At 42.6% G+C, this 13,715-nt stretch overlaps 1 protein-coding gene across 1 annotated transcript in view; it reads left to right on the plus strand.

The window, feature by feature from the left end:
* Nucleotides 1-1,596: 1,596 nt before the first annotated feature.
* The window catches only part of LOC307016495 (uncharacterized protein), a 41,367-nt gene continuing 29,248 nt past the window's right edge, over nt 1,597-13,715 (plus strand). Inside the window, exon 1 of the mRNA XM_079645607.1 lies at nt 1,597-1,817. Coding sequence (XP_079501733.1) covers nt 1,760-1,817 — 58 coding nt within the window. The 5' untranslated portion in view covers nt 1,597-1,759. The remainder of the gene's footprint in view (nt 1,818-13,715) is intronic.

Here is a 13,715-nt window from a genome sequence, read left to right on the forward strand (position 1 = left end):
TTGGATTGGATTGATTGTTTATTTGGAACATAAGTTTCAGGTAATGATGCTCATCTAGGGCTCTCTATATCCAACAATATGCTCATGGTATTCAGAATCAGGGCACAGAGAACAGAAAAGAACACTTTCTGGTTAAAACTCACATTTTTGATCCTGGAAATGTCAGAAATGGATTCAGCATTCTCACTAACCTCCAAAACTATTCTCTGCTAATCAACTCAACTGATGCTAACCGTGTGAATGTCCCAACATGCAGGTTAGCATCCAGCAGTCTCTCTGAGCTGGAGACCCCACTCTACACTTCTATCAGAACACTTTGGGGTCTCCACATGTCTCTATGAGCTGCAGACCCCACTCTACACTTCTATCAGAACCCTTTGGGTCTCAACATGTCTCTCTGAGCTGCAGACCCCACTCTACACTTCTATCAGAACACTTTGGGTCTCAACATGTCTCTATGAGCTGCAGACCCCACTCTACACTTCTATCAGAACCCTTTGGGTCTCAACATGTCTCTATGAGCTGGAGACCCCACTCTACACTTCTATCAGAACACTTTGGGTCTCAACATGTCTCTATGAGCTGGAGACCCCACTCTACACTTCTATCAGAACACTTTGGGTCTCAACATGTCTCTATGAGCTGGAGACCCCACTCTACACTTCTATCAGAACACTTTGGGTCTCAACATGTCTCTCTGAGCTGGAGACCCCACTCTACACTTCTATCAGAACACTTTGGGTCTCCACATGTCTCTATGAGCTGGAGACCCCACTCTACACTTCTATCAGAACACTTTGGGTCTCAACATGTCTCTATGAGCTGGAGACCCCACTCTACACTTCTATCAGAACACTTTGGGTCTCAACATGTCTCTATGAGCTGCAGACCCCACTCTACACTTCTATCAGAACCCTTTGGGTCTCAACATGTCTCTATGAGCTGGAGACCCCACTCTACACTTCTATCAGAACACTTTGGGTCTCAACATGTCTCTATGAGCTGGAGACCCCACTCTACACTTCTATCAGAACACTTTGGGTCTCCACATGTCTCTATGAGCTGGAGACCCCACTCTACACTTCTATCAGAACACTTTGGGTCTCAACATGTCTCTCTGAGCTGGAGACCCCACTCTACACTTCTATCAGAACACTTTGGGTCTCCACATGTCTCTATGAGCTGGAGACCCCACTCTACACTTCTATCAGAACACTTTGGGTCTCAACATGTCTCTCTGAGCTGGAGACCCCACTCTACACTTCTATTGGAACACTTTGGATCTCAACATGTCTCTCTGAGCTGGAGACCCCACTCTACACTTCTATCAGAACACTTTGGGTCTCCACATGTCGGTTCACTAAGCTGGTAACTTGACTTTGAAGTGAATTGAGTTGGACCCAGCCTCCCCTGTGTGTCCTCCTCTTCCTCCATCTGATATGACACAGCTCCAGACAGCTGTGCTCACTTTCCCCTCCCACAGCCTCCTCCTCCTCCTCTTCCTCCTCCTCCTCCTCCTCCTCCTCCTCCTCCTCCTCCTCCTCCTCCTCCTCCTCCTGCAGCGTTACTTCAGCTCTGCACCTGGGTGGGAACAGTTCCTCTGGACCTTCTTTCTGTTTCTTTCCAGGTGTTGGATTTCAGCACGAAGGCTTTTTTTCCTTTGAGGTGTTTTTTATTTCGTGAAGACGGGACGCTGCCTCGAGGAACCTCACGTGAAGGAAACATTTCTTACCTGGACGATAAGGAGGAGGCGAGCAGGATGGACTTACACACGTACTTTTGGGTTCTCACCACGACTCTGATGTTGGTGCTTCAAGGTATCTGTCTCTGATCGGGAAGAGAGCTGTGAGGAGCGTGCTGCTGGTTGGGCGAGCTACACTTCTCCTTTTCATTGCATTAAGTGTTAGTGAGGCTGAAAGACCTTTAGACGTGTTTACACTTAACTGTTTCTGCAGCGTGTGGAACCTGAGCAGACGTTAAGTGTTAGTGAGGCTGAAAGTCCTTTAGACGTGTTTACACTTAACTGTCTCTGCAGCGTGTGGAACCTGAGCAGACATTAAGTGTTAGTGAAGCTGAAAGACCTTTAGACGTGTTTACACTTAACTCTCTCTGCAGCGTGTGGAACCTGAGCAGACATTAAGTGTTAGTGAGGCTGAAAGACCTTTAGACGTGTTTACACTTAACTCTCTCTGCAGCGTGTGGAACCTGAGCATACGTTAAGTGTTAGTGAGGCTGAAAGACCTTTAGACGTGTTTACACTTAACTCTCTCTGCAGCGTGTCGAACCTGAGCAGACGTTAAGTGTTAGTGAGGCTGAAAGACCTTTAGACGTGTTTACACTTAACTGTCTCTGCAGCGTGTGGAACCTGAGCAGACGTTAAGTGTTAGTGAGGCTGAAAGACCTTTAGACGTGTTTACACTTAACTCTCTCTGCAGCGTGTGGAACCTGAGCAGACGTTAAGTGTTAGTGAGGTTGAAAGACCTTTAGACGTGTTTACACTTAACTCTCTCTGCAGCGTGTGGAACCTGAGCAGACGTTAAGTGTTAGTGAGGTTGAAAGACCTTTAGACGTGTTTACACTTAACTCTCTCTGCAGCGTGTGGAACCTGAGCAGACGTTAAGTGTTAGTGAGGTTGAAAGACCTTTAGACGTGTTTACACTTAACTCTCTCTGCAGCGTGTGGAACCTGAGCAGACGTTAAGTGTTAGTGAGGTTGAAAGACCTTTAGACGTGTTTACACTTAACTCTCTCTGCAGCGTGTGGAACCTGAGCAGACGTTAAGTGTTAGTGAGGCGGAAAGACCTTTAGACGTGTTTACACTTAACTCTCTCTGCAGCGTGTGGAACCTGAGCAGACGTTAAGTGTTAGTGAGGTTGAAAGACCTTTAGACGTGTTTACACTTAACTCTCTCTGCAGCGTGTGGAACCTGAGCAGACGTTAAGTGTTAGTGAGGCGGAAAGACCTTTAGACGTGTTTACACTTAACTCTCTCTGCAGCGTGTGGAACCTGAGCAGACGTTAAGTGTTAGTGAGGCTGAAAGACCTTTAGACGTGTTTACACTTAACTCTCTCTGCAGCGTGTGGAACCTGAGCAGACGTTAAGATTCAAAGGTTCAAAGGTGTTATGGTCAGATGCTCAGCAGCCACAGAGTAGAGATGGTCAGATGCTCAGCAGCCACAGAGTAGAGATGGTCAGATGCTCAGCAGCCACAGAGTAGAGATGGTCAGATGCTTAGCAGCCACAGAGTAGAGATGGTCAGATGCTTAGCAGCCACAGAGTAGAGATGCTCAGATGCTTAGCAGCCACAGAGTAGAGATGGTCAGATGCTCAGCAGCCACAGAGTAGAGATGGTCAGATGCTCAGCAGCCACAGAGTAGAGATGGTCAGATGCTCAGCAGCCACAGAGTAGAGATGGTCAGATGCTCAGCAGCCACAGAGTAGAGATGGTCAGATGCTCAGCAGCCACAGAGTAGAGATGGTCAGATGCTCAGCAGCCACAGAGTAGAGATGGTCAGATGCTCAGCAGCCACAGAGTAGAGATGGCCCTGACGTTCTCCTGACCTGAGCTCCATATATCATACAATACTAAATACAAAAGAGTCTACATGTAAATAGAATATGATATGTACAAGAACAGAATATGAAATTAAATAACGTATTAAGACCAAATGAAATACAGTTTATTGCGGTGATAACTATTTATATAAATAAGTAGGTTGCAACATGACAAACATTATTACTTCCATCTGATATTTGAAAGCATACTCGTTGCTCTGGTTCTTGGTGGCTTGTTACTAAGGACCGATAGTTCAACTGAAACATCAGAATGACTGGACCCCCCATTAACCCCCCCTCCTCCCCATTGAATCATTGAATTTATTCCACATCTGCAAGACGCATAACGTGCTCCTGGATATTAATAAAGCTTTATTTGTAGAACACTTGTTATCCCTCACGGTGAAATAAAGAAAGACATGAATAAATAAAATAAGTAAATAAAACAATAAGACAAAATAAATTAAATAATAATATTACAAAATAAATAAATTTTGATTAAAAGACCAATTAAGTGGGAAGTCGCTGATATAAAAAGATTCGTTTGAATCTGAGTCTGCCTCTCTGGGAGCGTATGGATAAAAGATGATGATGATTACTTGTACTTCAGTAAAAGTAGAAGTACTTAGATCTTGTTCTTGAGTAAAAGTAGAAGTACTCAGATCTTGTACTTGAGTAAAAGCAGAAGTAATCAGATCTTGTACTTTAGTAAAAGTAGAAGTACACAGATCTTGTAAGTGAGTAAAAGTAGAAGTACTCAGACCATGTACTTTAGTAAAAGTAGAAGTTCTCAGATCCTGTACTTTAGTAAAAGTAGAAGTACTCAGATCTTGTACTGGAGTAAAAGTAGAAGTACTCAGATCTTGTACTTGAGTAAAAGTAGAAGTACTCAGATCTTGTACTGGAGTAAAAGTAGAAGTACTCAGACCATGTACTTTAGTAAAAGTAGAAGTACTCAGATCCTGTACTTTAGTAAAAGTAGAAGTACTCAGATCTTGTACTGGAGTAAAAGTAGAAGTACTCAGATCTTGTACTTGAGTAAAAGTAGAAGTACTCAGATCTTGTACTGGAGTAAAAGTAGAAGTACTCAGATCTTGTACTTTAGTAAAAGTAGAAGTATTCAGACCATGTACTTGAGTAAAAGTAGAAGTACTCAGATCCTGTACTTTAGTAAAAGTAGAAGTACTCAGATCTTGTACCTAATCCTGATAGTAATCTCTGTTTCACAAACAGTAATCTGATTAATTGTTTTTTAAATGTAAATATTACCGAATACCTTTTTTGTATCCTGATAATGTAATCTGTTCCATGTTGCTGTTGCTTCGTGTGTTCCTTAGATCCCAGTTAATTGAGTGGTTCTGTGTAATTGTAGCATACCAGTGCATCCAATTAAACCGGCTGAACACGCCTACGGGCTTTCCCCCGTGTTTAACATCAAAACGCTATGAATTGTGGGTTATTGTGTGCTCAAAATGTCAGGGAGAGACCTGCAGCATGTGAAGATCGAGGGTCATCTAAGTCCTGCCAACACTTCAGTCTCGTTGCCAGCACCTGGACATGTTGAGACCCAAAGTGTTCTGATAGAAGTGTAGAGTGGGGTCTGCAGCTCAGAGACATGTTGAGACCCCAAAGGGTTCTGATAGAAGTGTAGAGTGGGGTCTGCAGCTCATAGAGACATGTTGAGACCCAAAGTGTTCTGATAGAAGTGTAGAGTGGGGTCTCCAGCTCATAGAGACATGTTGAGACCCAAAGTGTTCTGATAGAAGTGTAGAGTGGGGTCTCCAGCTCATAGAGACATGTTGAGACCCAAAGGGTTCTGATAGAAGTGTAGAGTGGGGTCTGCAGCTCATAGAGACATGTTGAGACCCAAAGTGTTCTGATAGAAGTGTAGAGTAGGGTCTGCAGCTCATAGAGACATGTTGAGACCCAAAGTGTTCTGATAGAAGTGTAGAGTGGGGTCTGCAGCTCAGAGAGACATGTTGAGACCCAAAGTGTTCTGATAGAAGTGTAGAGTGGGGTCTGCAGCCCAGAGAGACTGCTGGATGCTAACCTACATGCTGGGACACAGTTAGTATACGTTGAGTTAATTAGCATTTATCAAATAGCTCTGGAGTGGTTTTGTGGGTTGTTGAGGATGCTGAGTCCATTTCTGAATTTTCTAGGATCCAAAATGTCAGTTTTAACCAGAAAGAGGACATATCTCTCTGTGGCTGATTTTGATTACCATGAGTATTGAGACCATTGAATATAGAGAGCACAAGATGAACATTATTATTACCTGACAATTATTCTCTAAATAAATAAGCAATATGTGCAATCCAAAGGAGTCCATAACACTTTCAAATGGACCCAAAATGCATCAGGATCAGTCCACAGAGAGAACAGATATGGACCCTTTCTGGTTAAAACTGCCATTGTTGATCCTGGAAATGTCAGGAATGGATTCAGCATCCTGACTAATCCCCAAAACCACTCCAGAATCGTACAAGACATGTATTATCTATTGTCCACATTTTAATTAACACAACTTATAAATGTGCAAATGTCCCAACATCTGCAGGTTAGCATCCAGCAGTCTCTCTGAGCTGGAGACCCTACTCTACACTTCTAACCAGGGCCGCCCCTCCCTACAGGCCAATCACGCAGGCTGCATGGGGCCCCGCCTTGCCGAGGGGGCCCCGCCCAGAGGGCCGCAGCTCTCCGCGTTTTCCGCGCAGTTCAGCCGCGAGGTTCCGCTGCTCCGCTCCGCGTCACCCCCCCCCCCCCCCCTCGCGGCCTCATGTTGGCCAAGGACGGCCCTGCTTCTAACTGTATTTGGGGTACTCCACATCTCCAGGGTCACAATGCATCCTCAAACCTAGCGCCTGAAGTGTTGACGTTGATGTATTTTCCCCTCGCTCCTCCAGCTTCATAGTGAAATATCTGGATAAATATTTGATGGATTGTGATGAAATCTGGGCGAAGTATTAATGCTCCCCTCAGGAAGATTTGTAATAACTTTGGTGATCCTCTTGACTTTTCATCAGGTCACAGCATCTCAATGTATCTGGGTCTACGACCAAATACCTGCAAACGGGACTTTCCCATCGGCATGGCTGTTGGACGTTTTGTTTGAACTGGAGAGAGAGATGTCACCTCCATCAAAGTCCAGAGGAATATATTTACAGGGACCTCCGAGCCCACGTCTGTCAGCGCCTTGTCTCTTCAGCTTTATTTACGAGCTGTTACTTCATATATTTCAACTCAAAATCCCCCTCCATTTCCCCCTGCTCCATTCCAATCTTCCTCTCTCTTCTCCTTCCTCTTCCTCCACTGCCTCCCTTCTGCTGTTTGTCGTGTCAGCGCCAAACATCTGAGGGCGATTAGGGTTTCGCTGCAGAAACAACGCTATTCGACACCAGGTTCTGTTTCTCTGAGCTCTGCGGGCACTAAATAAAACCCAATAGCCCGTTAAACTGTTACTACAGAGACTGACTGAGCTACTGAAATTGGAAATATGTGCTTGATGACGTCATGTTTTGTAATGGCCAATGGGTAGAGATAGATAGAAAGGTACTTCATGGAGCTACGTTATACAATGAGCTGAGTGTATTTGAGAGGAATAAGTGCATTTTAATGGAGCTAACGCTGCTCCCTAGGGTCTCCTGTAATGGTGACATGGCTCCTTTGAGCATGCATCATCACGAACTGACTTTGATCCAGTTTTAAGACACATTTTTACATTACATTGCATTTAGCTGACGCAACCTTGAAGAAAACAGAATCATAAAAGAACATCAGGTTTCATAGAGACAAACATTTTACATTTTACCAAACACTCTTTACATCTTTGTGTTTTCTAAATCTATATCTCAACCAGATGAAGGATTTTAAAGATGGGCCGTCTGGATCTGACGTTATCAGCAGGGTTGCCAACTCTCACGCATCTGGCGTGTGACACACTCACGCTGCCCAAACTATTCTCACGCCAAAAACTGATGACTTGATGAACCAGCGACCGTTGTTGGTTGGTTATTTATGATGTTGAGTTGACAGCTGCTCAAGCTGTCAATCCGCTTCCACCACTATTAACAACGTTAACAGACAGCAGAGCAGTGGGAGACTGAGGGTGTTTCTCAATGTGGAAGACGCTTGCTTGGTAGCACATGTCTTCCGAGCGTCTTGCTTCAGAAGCGAGGCAAGAATCGTTCCTGGCATTCGGAAAACGAAGAGTGGAACAGGCTAGCAGGTGTGCAGGTGTGCAGGTGTGCCTCATATGAGAGGCCCCGGCTCATGTATAGGCCTCTCACGATAATTAATTTTGTTGGATACATTTCCCGGAAATTATTGCGATCAACGATAATATTGTCGGCACCGTTGTATGACCATTTGAGAACACTGACATCATGATAATATATAATAATAATTCAAGTACATCCTTCCAAACTGCTAGTCACATCCTCAAGTAAATGGAAATGTATTGAGTTCATTTTTATTTATCGTACGATAAGTCAATTAATTGCTTATCGCGACAGGCACACAAGGAAACAGTGGAAACAAACATGTGTTTGACTTTCATTAGTGAATGAAACTAAGTGCCCTTTATGGTCTGTGTCTGATATTGTGTATTTGTATATATTATATATCTTATATATATGCTAAGGTCCCGCTGCTGACACGATAGCAGTCATTTAGTGCGCATATATGTAATTAAACCCATGATATCAAAATCTCACTCCAGCCAGGTACCCAAAGTTGGCAACCCTGTTATCAGGGAATGAAGCTAAGCTAACGTTAGCCTTTAGCTTCTAGCCCCCTAGCACTGATTTTAAACATGAAACTGCTTTCATCTGTGTTTCTATCAGTTTTACGCATCATGACTGCTTTGGTTTGTGAAAGAGGAGAATCATTTGGCTGCTGGTATAATCCTCCTGAACGTCTGGATATTAAGTTATCAGAGAAACTAGCCGAGCTAACGTTAGCGCCTGATTTTTGTCGTCAAACTGGAACTTTATTCACTGTTTTTACCGCTTTATATCAGACAGGAGGCGCTGAAAACCTCCTGAACTATCGAGGCTGAAGCAGTCCGAACCGGGAGAAGATAACTTATTCTATTTTTCTGAATGTTCTGATTCTGATTCTGAAGATCAGATATAATGGAGCTTTAAGAGATGATTTCTATCTTCTTTATTGAAGAAGTTTCCTAATTGGAAAACCAACTATCTTCTTATTTACTCGTCCCTGTTTGTGTAACTCTTTTCCTTTTTGTCCCCCAAACTCTTCCCATTGTAAAGCGTCCTTAGGTTTCATGACAGGCGCTACATTATAAATCCAAGTTGTTATTATTATTGTAGACGATTCCAAACTCAGACTTTCCCAACCGCGGATTCGGAGAGTTGCACAAAACTACATATTGTGCTTTTGACCAGACATTTGGCATCCTAAGAACGCAAACATGTCCCAAATTGAGATCAATAAAGTACCTCTTATCTTATCTTAAGGTTAGTCCTATCCGTACAGTAGCTCTGCAACAGCAGCACGTTGTTGGTCGGAGGTGGTTCTCACACTACGGCAGGTCCGTTGGGGGTGTTCTGCCTGCAGAGGCTCACCGGCGGTTGTTGATGAAGAGGAGAACATGTCTTACTCCCTTCAGCCTCGCAGGATTTCCCCAGCCTCTCCTGGGATTCAAGCTGCAGACACTTTGGCTTTAAACATTTCTGATTTTAGGCTGCGGACAATCTATTTTGCTTTCATTTTGGCCTCTGCACCTTTATTACCTCCCGAGAAACTTGAGTCCACCAAGACTAAAAACACATGCTGGCGAGTTAAAAACCCAGACGTTTTCCTGCCCACACCGTCCCACTGCATTCCCTTTGCACCTCTCCATTGGATCAAGAGAGAGAGAGTTACGGTGTCAGGGTGGCTTCTACCTGCACAGGAATCCTGCCAATCCAAGCAGCCAGCTCGCGGATTAAACGCCTGATCCGCCTGTTTATTGTCAAATATTGTCAAACCCTGAGGAGCCGGGCGGACTCTCATAACAGGGCGAGAAATTAAACTTTTGCTTGGCAGTCTCAAAACGAGGAAGGAGCCTGGACAGGACTTTTGTCTCCTCCAACATTTAGCTTTTCTGGAGCCACAGATGCAAACGGCCTCACTTTACAAAGTGTGGCCTCACATACATGCATCTAAAGAGCAGAAAACACTCGATAGATCAGAGTCAAAGAAGCATGCATTGCTATGAGGGCTGCTTGGAGTGTTGAACGGGTGACAGAAGTAGACATGGGAACCCAAAACCGTCTGAGAAAAAGTTATTGTCTATAAAGTTTAACTCATGGCCCTTAGCGAGGAAACTATAAACTCGCTTTCTAGTGTCACAACTGCTCGCATCAGAAGAGAGATGGAGTTTTGACCTAAATAGGAAATATCATGGCAGAGGTTCCACCAATGGGTCGAAACTGTGTTTATAAAAGCTGATTTGAATATTGGTGTGAAATCTAGATTTTTGAGTGAGATATTGGCTTCAGCTAGAGTTTCCCCAAATTCCTCTCAATCATTTTTATTTACGTTGGCGCGCAGTGAACATGAAATAACGTGATTTGGCACCTTGTGGATCAGAAGGAGGAATACTGTGAGGTTTCTTTGCCATGGGAGTGGACAAACGGACCACAAACCTCCAGTTCAGTTCGTTGTGTCTCTCCCTCTCTTGTTTTTATAAATGCAGCGGCTGGAAACCACTTATACTGACATGGAAACCGCTGATGGATGCAGATAGTTACCAGGACTGTTGTTCACCTCGTCCCGGGACATATTGTGGTCTGTTGGTGGCAAACAATGGTCTCGTGGTGATCTAAGTGTTGTTTTTCAGAAGCAGCGTGGTCTGCCTTCAGTTTAACGAGGACTCACAAGCTGGACAGACCTGAACCCCGACTGTGTCTTAACAAGTCGGAGCCTTGATCTGCACAATGAACCGTGCAGGGGACATGAGTTGTAAACCTGAAATGCAACCCTGTAAATCGGCCTCTTGTGACCTCACCAGCCCTGCAGACATCTTCCAGATCAGCCGTTTCCTGTTTGGGACAGGGCTAATTAAGCATCAGAAGTCCGTGGTGTTTCATGCTGCAGAACCAAGTCAGCACTTTACCAGGAGCAATGTTTCAGCAGTTGAAGAAACATGTGGATTTCTGTAAGCTGCATCCATCCCATTACACATCACACATGACCTCCCAGTCTTAAAGCGGGGGTAGGTGGTGTATTTTTGAGAATTTGGCAAATAACATGTTATTTCAGAGAGAGCCATCCTATTGGCTATCCTACACATGCAGGAGGTGATTCAACGGTGGAATATCCTGCAGGACAAAATGCTATTTCAGCAACCACTGCCTACACATCAAGGCAAACCCATAAAAAGGAAGATGGATTAATATAAAACATTTGATTTAGAATGTTTCATAGATTTCTTATATTATAAATATCACTGCTTCTTTTGAACTCCTGGTTAGATGCTAACTGCATTTCTTTTTCTCAGTGCTTGTACTCTGTGCCACCAGCAAAAGGAGAATCTATTCTAACCTAGATTGATAAAAAGAGTTGCTAACACTTTAGCTTTCTGCTAACCAGTTGCACCAAGCGCCCTGATCTCCGATCTGTTTTTTGTTGTTGTAATTCTGCTTTAATATCAGCAGTAGAGGACAGACAAGATTATTAACTGTCCATCATGAACTCATGTCTCTGAGGACTGGACGACAGGTGTTATCAGTTCATCTTCTCTCTGAATCACCTGATGGCTGCTGAGCGATGGCCCAGCTGTCGGTTCAAAGAACTGGACAGACATAACGCATCAGTGTCGAGATAACTCTTTCCCACATCTGTGAGTCGTGGAGAATTCAACCAGGATTTTTTTTAGGTCAAGTCCACTATGAACAGCAGCGAGTTGGAGCATTTGAGTCATGTTTGAGTCATGCTTGAGTCATGTTTGAGTGAGTCATGCTTGAGTCATGCTTGGGTCATAATTGAGTCATGTTTGAGTTATTTTTGAGTCATGCTTGAGTCATGTTTGAGTCATGCTTGAGTCATGTTTGAGTCATGATTGAGTCATGTTTGAGTCATGCTTGAGTCATGTTTGAGTCATGTTTGAGTGAGTCATGTTTGAGTCATGTTTGAGTCATGTTTGAGTCATGTTTGAGTTATGGTTGAGTCTGAGATATGCTTGAGTCATGTTTGAGTTATGTTTGAGTCATGCTTGAGTCATGTTTGAGTTATTTTTGAGTCATGCTTGAGTCATGTTTGAGTCATGTTTGAGTCATGCTTGAGTCATGTTTGAGTTATTTTTGAGTCATGCTTGAGTCATGTTCGAGTCATGTTTGAGTAATGTTTGAGTCATGCTTGAGTCATGTTTGAGTTATTTTTGAGTCATGCTTGAGTCATGCTTGAGTCATGTTTGAGTGAGTCATGTTTGAGTCATGTTGGAGTCATGCTTGAGTCATGCTTGAATCATGCTTGAGTCATGTTTGAGTGAGTCATGTTTGAGTTATGTTTGAGTCATGTTTGACTAATGTTTGAGTGAGTCATGTTTGAGTCATGTTTGAGTTATGTTTGAGTTATGTTTGAGTTTGAGATATGCTTGAGTCATGTTTGAGTTATGTTTGAGTTATGTTTGAGTCATGCTTGAGTCATGTTTGAGTTATTTTTGAGTCATGCTTGAGTCATGTTCGAGTCATGTTTGAGTCATGCTTGAGTCATGTTTGAGTTATTTTTGAGTCATGCTTGAGTCATGTTTGAGTCATGCTTGAGTCATGTTTGAGTCATGTTTGAGTGAGTCATGTTTGAGTCATGTTGGAGTCATGCTTGAATCATGCTTGAGTCATGTTTGAGTGAGTCATGTTTGAGTCATGTTTGAGTCATGTTTGACTCATGTTTGAGTTATGTTTGAGTTATGTTTGAGTTATGTTTGAGTCATGTTTGAGTTATGTTTGAGTGAGTCATGTTTGAGTCATGTTTGAGTTATGTTTGAGTTATGTTTGAGTTTGAGATATGCTTGAGTCATGTTTGAGTTATGTTTGAGTCATGCTTGGGTCATGTTTGAGTCATGTTTGAGTCATGCTTGAGTTATCTTGAGTCATGTTTGAGTTATGTTTGAGTTATGTTTGAGTTATGTTTGAGTTATGTTGAGTCATGTTTGAGTCATGCTTGAGTTATGTTTGAGTCATGTTTGAGTCATGTTTGAGTTATGCTTGAGTTATGTTTGAGTTATGTTTGAGTCATACTTGAGTCATGTTGGAGTAATGTTTGAGTTATGTTTGAGTTATGTTTGAGTTATGTTTGAGTTATGTTTGAGTCATGTTTGAGTCATACTTGAGTCATGTTTGAGTTATGTTTGAGTTATGTTTGATTCATGTTTGAGTAATGTTTGAGTTATGTTTGAGTTATGTTTGAGTCATGTTTGAGTCATACTTGAGTAATGTTTGAGTTATGTTTGGGTCATTTTTGAGTTATGTTTGAGTTATGTTTGAGTCATGTTTGAGTCATACTTGAGTAATGTTTGAGTTATGTTTGGGTCATTTTTGAGTTATGTTTGAGTTATGTTTGAGTCATGTTTGAGTCATACTTGAGTCATGTTTGAGTTATGTTTGAGTTATGTTTGATTCATGTTTGAGTCATAATTGAGTCATGTTTGAGTTATGTTTGAGTTATGTTTGAGTCATGTTTGAGTCATGCTTGAGTTATGTTGGAGTCATGTTTGAGTCATGTTCGAGTTATGTTTGAGTCATGCTTGGGTCATGTTTGAGTTATGTTTGAGTCATGCTTGGGTCATGTTTGAGTTATGTTTGAGTCATGTTTGAGTCATGTTTGAGTTATGTTTGAGTCATGTTTGAGTCATGTTTGAGTCATGTTTGAGTTATATTTGAGTTATGTTTGAGTCATGTTTGAGTCATGTTTGAGTAATGTTTGAGTCATGTTTGAGGCATGCTTGAGTTATGTTTGAGTCATGTTTGAGTCATGTTTGTGTTATGTTTGAGTTATGCTTGGGTCATGTTTGAGTCATGTTTGAGTCATGCTTGAGTTATGTTTGAGTCATGCTTGAGTTATGTTTGAGTCATGTTTGAGTCATGTTTGAGTCATGATTGAGTCATGTTTGAGTGAGTCATGCTTGAGTCATGCTTGGGTCATGCTTGAGTCATG

This window comes from Notothenia rossii (genome assembly GCF_949606895.1).
Source record: "Notothenia rossii genome assembly, chromosome: 8".
Classification (NCBI taxonomy): Eukaryota; Metazoa; Chordata; class Actinopteri; order Perciformes; family Nototheniidae; genus Notothenia; species Notothenia rossii.